The following is a 4,076-nucleotide window of genomic DNA, read 5'->3' on the forward strand; positions in this document are numbered from 1 at the left end:
ATCAAATATCTCCCGTGTCTAAAACGATGTTGTTTCCCGCGTGGAAAAGCGAAAAGTAAATGATCCACGGCACGAGCCAACCACGATCCTTAGAAATTATCAACGGCTATCAATTCGCCACGTCATCAATGTTCCACACACATCCTAAATCATTCACGGCTAACCTTATTCGTCGACGATACAAAAAAAAAAAAAACAACCTCAAATATTTCCGACATTCCCCATACTACCCCTGCCACATCCACCCATTAGTCGGTTCTTTACATGCCCATTTCCGTCATTCTATATAATAATTTCACACCAATATTATTTTCAATATAAAATCCTTCTATTTGGCTCTCTCTTTAGCAACCTACCAATAATCAACTCTCTCTTTGGTTTCCCAAAAGTATTATTATTCATCAATGGCAACTGGTTTAATCCGACGAGCTATCTCTAGGGTTACGTCATCATCATCACCAGCGGCAAGGCTACTCGTTACCCGAGCCTACGCTTCGGATGCCAAACCAGAATCCAAACCTAACCTCAAGTCATTTCAAATTTACCGATGGAGCCCCGACAACCCGGGTAAACCCGAACTCAAAGAATACAAAATCGATCTAAAGGAATGTGGGCCTATGGTTTTGGATGCCCTAATCAAAATCAAGAACGAAATGGATCCATCACTTACTTTCAGGAGATCATGTAGAGAAGGGATCTGCGGTTCATGTGCAATGAACATTGATGGTTGTAATGGATTAGCATGTTTGACTAAGATCTCGGAGGATAACGAATCGACGGTTACACCGTTGCCACATATGTTTGTGATTAAGGATCTGGTTGTTGATATGACTAATTTTTATAATCAGTATAAGTCTATTGAACCATGGCTTAAGAGGAAAACACCTGCATCTGAGCCTGCGAAAGAGATACCGCAGAGTAAGAGTGATAGGGCGAAATTGGATGGGATGTATGAGTGTATTCTGTGTGCTTGCTGTAGCACATCGTGTCCTAGTTATTGGTGGAATCCTGAATCTTATCTTGGTCCTGCTGCACTCCTTCATGCCAACAGGTAATGTTTTTGATTCTTTGTTTGATTATTGATGTGCTGTATTTTGTTGGTTGTTATATTCTGGTTGGTTTTGGATGGAATATGAGTTAATGATACCTATAGTCGGGGCATAGAGTTAGGTAAAAAATGTGTTGGTAGGAGGTACCTGTGGAATTAGTCTAGGTGTGCAAGCTAGTTGGGACACCATGGTTTTTTTGTTAAAAGATACCTATGGTTAGTAAAGATTGTAACTTTGTTGGAAGTGCAACAAAAATAGGGTACATATGCTTACATGTAATAGGTTGGCCATAAGTTTATTTGAATCGACTGTATCAGATTAAGAGTGTCGTGTTCCCTTTAGATACGAAATGAATCTCATTTCTATGAGGTGAAGGTACATGGTAAAACCGTGAAACTTCCATGGAAGGTTTGGTCATTGGATCTTATTATGAGTTATCTTATCATTAGACAACTTTTAAACATATTAATTTTCTCTACCCTCCCCAGACCCCACATGGTGGGATTATACTGGGCTTCTTGTTGTTGTTGTTGTTGTTGTTGTACTAATTCCGAATTGGTTCATTTAGTTATTCTTGTTTCTAACCCATGGCATCTCTTTAATTTGACTCAAAATTTGTGAATATCCGTTCAACATCTCGTTTTACACGTTACATACATCCCTCAGCTTTTTGACTGTCATGTGATTATTATTTTGGCCGTGCTCTTCTTCGGATAAAAACCCTGACTAATGTGCAGAGAAAACTTAGGTTTTACTCTCCTTTGCAATAAACATTACGCTCAGCACTCTCATTCCCGCTGCTGCCTGCACCATCAATTGACAACTAACTAATCTTCCTCGACCACTCCACCCCTATAGTGCTGATCCTTCCTTTCTGGAACAATCAGTTTTTCAACTCTCATATTAGCTGCAGGGGTAGGCCTTCGTTAAGTCTGGTGGGTGCTCAAGCACCCATTTCTCAACTGATAGTCTCTGTTTCGTATAGGAAATTAATTATATGTTGTGCACAGAGACGCAGTGAGCATCCAGAGCACAAAAGAGGGGTTGGGTGCACTGGTTTAGAGAGCGGAGGAGAGGTCGCCGCATGTGTTGTGTCTGGGGATCGATCTTACTATTAACAGGATTTTGTTTTGTTGTATCTTCCTTTTATATTTTCGCATTTTACTCTCTTTTTCCCTTAGTACTCTGTTCATACTTCTTCTTCTTTTTTTTTTTTTTTTTTGGGGGGGGGGGGGGTCCTTATAGACTTTTTCCCTTTCTTTTTCTGCTTTTTGCGTATCCATATTTCTTTTTTCTGTATCACTGAATAGGAGGGGGAATCCTACTATTGAAGTAGGAGTAATTAAAAAGATTCTCTTTAAGAAGCGTGAATTTCTTTTCTATAAAAATATACTCGTTAGGAGTCATAAATTTACTATTCTGTGTACTCGGTTTTGTTCGTTCGTTTAAATATTGAATCAAATCAAGTCCTTCTGTAAAATTTAAAACGAAACCAAATCAAGTCAAAGAATATGTAGACTGTTTTTTAATCGATTCGTTTTGGTTTTCGTTTTGGTTCAATCTTTTGACTTTTTTTTGAATCACTTTAGAATTTAAGTCTTGTGGCAACCTACATTAAGAGGCATTAGAGCACCCATGATACTAGAATCCTGGGTGCGCCACTCATTAGCTTGTAAGGTTCAAAGTTTAGTAAGTGTTAGAGCCCTTTGTTATTCTTTTTAAGTGTGGAAATTTCAAGTAAGGATGGAAAAAGTTCAAATCACGTTCTGGGCTTCTTGTCATTCAAAAAAAAAAAAAAGACAGAAAAAGTAGATGAAAGGACCTTTTTCTATTAAGTTCTACAAACTTCGGGATATATCATGTCAAAGGGAATATTAGAGGGATGCTAATTCCTAAGGCCCAACTCAAGTGATGTCTTAGGTTAGCATCTTGTCCAAAACTGCCTTTGGAGTTATATGATTTATGTGCTCAGCTATGTAGAGCATTGTTTGCCTAGGTCATTTGCATGATGAGGGAATAAGAGATTTGGATTTCTGAAATTTCAGTACTTGCTTGACCCTCTTAAGTGTTTTGGAATGGTTTATACGTTCAACCACATTAACCCTAAAACCCATTGGTATGTATGTTAGCTGCTGCTTATTATAATCTATACTGAAAGGGGTTTTCTTCCCATACTTGCCATATTTGATAGAGGTTTATCTCTTATTTTGAATGTAGATGGATCATGGATAGCCGTGATGAATTTACTCAGGAGCGCCTGGACGCAGTTAATGATGAATTTAAGCTTTATCGCTGCCATACCATTCTGAACTGTTCTCGTGCTTGCCCAAAGGGATTAAATCCTGGGAAGCATATTCAGAACATCAAGCGTCTGGAGATGGCATCTTGAGCCAGCAGTTGTAGTGTTCCAGTCTCTTCTGATAAGATTGATTTTGAAGGACCAGTAGGAGGTTGTTTCTCAAAATAATGTATGCACAGATTGTAATGTACTCTCTCAGATCTTTTTTATACTTGAATTGGAGATGAAAGGTGCATCTCTCCTAAATATAATACAGTACTATCATTTTCAAGTACATTTCTCCATAGTGCATGAAAGGTGTGTTTTTGTGTTTCCTTATAAGATAATTTTACATAATGTGTATGTTCTTTCAAGGAGGATTTTATTTGGGTTGTTCATCTGTGCTTGTCTACTTAATAGGAGCACTATCCCTTCTGCCAAGGTGGTGATAACTTGAATATATAGGGGTCGTTTAGTTTGCAGTCTAGTAGGGAATAGTAATGCAGGAGCGTTAGGCATTTGGACTTTGAAGCTAACAATTGTTATGCGGTGAATAATATAAGAGGAATTGTCATGAATGCCCATGACAAATGCAGTCATTGTTATGTGGTAAGTAACAATACATGGATTGTTATGTCGGAATTGCCTAATCTAAGGCCATTTTGGTCTCTAGATACTCTTTTATATGTCTTGCTTATACATGCACTTTTCTCACTTTTTATCTTGTAGAAAATAATGCATAATATTTC

At 38.0% G+C, this 4,076-nt stretch overlaps 1 protein-coding gene across 1 annotated transcript; it reads left to right on the forward strand.

Moving 5' to 3' along the window:
* Nucleotides 1-327: 327 nt before the first annotated feature.
* On the forward strand, nucleotides 328-3,622 carry LOC132621603 (succinate dehydrogenase [ubiquinone] iron-sulfur subunit 1, mitochondrial). Its single transcript, XM_060335933.1, has 2 exons — nucleotides 328-1,051; nucleotides 3,267-3,622. Exons 1-2 carry the CDS (start codon nucleotides 405-407, stop codon nucleotides 3,436-3,438), a joined length of 819 nt encoding a protein of 272 aa, XP_060191916.1. The 5' UTR covers nucleotides 328-404; the 3' UTR covers nucleotides 3,439-3,622.
* Nucleotides 3,623-4,076: the final 454 nt, after the last annotated feature.

This window comes from Lycium barbarum, chromosome 12 (assembly GCF_019175385.1).
Source record: "Lycium barbarum isolate Lr01 chromosome 12, ASM1917538v2, whole genome shotgun sequence".
Taxonomy (NCBI): Eukaryota; Viridiplantae; Streptophyta; class Magnoliopsida; order Solanales; family Solanaceae; genus Lycium; species Lycium barbarum.

Bases quoted from the DNA above. Each gene is read 5' to 3' on its own strand.
- LOC132621603 (XM_060335933.1), top strand. From the start codon at position 405: ATGGCAACTGGTTTAATCCGACGAGCTATCTCTAGGGTTACGTCATCA. The intron at 1,052-3,266 runs GTAATGTTTTTG...TTTTGAATGTAG, and splicing joins GCACTCCTTCATGCCAACAG to ATGGATCATGGATAGCCGTG.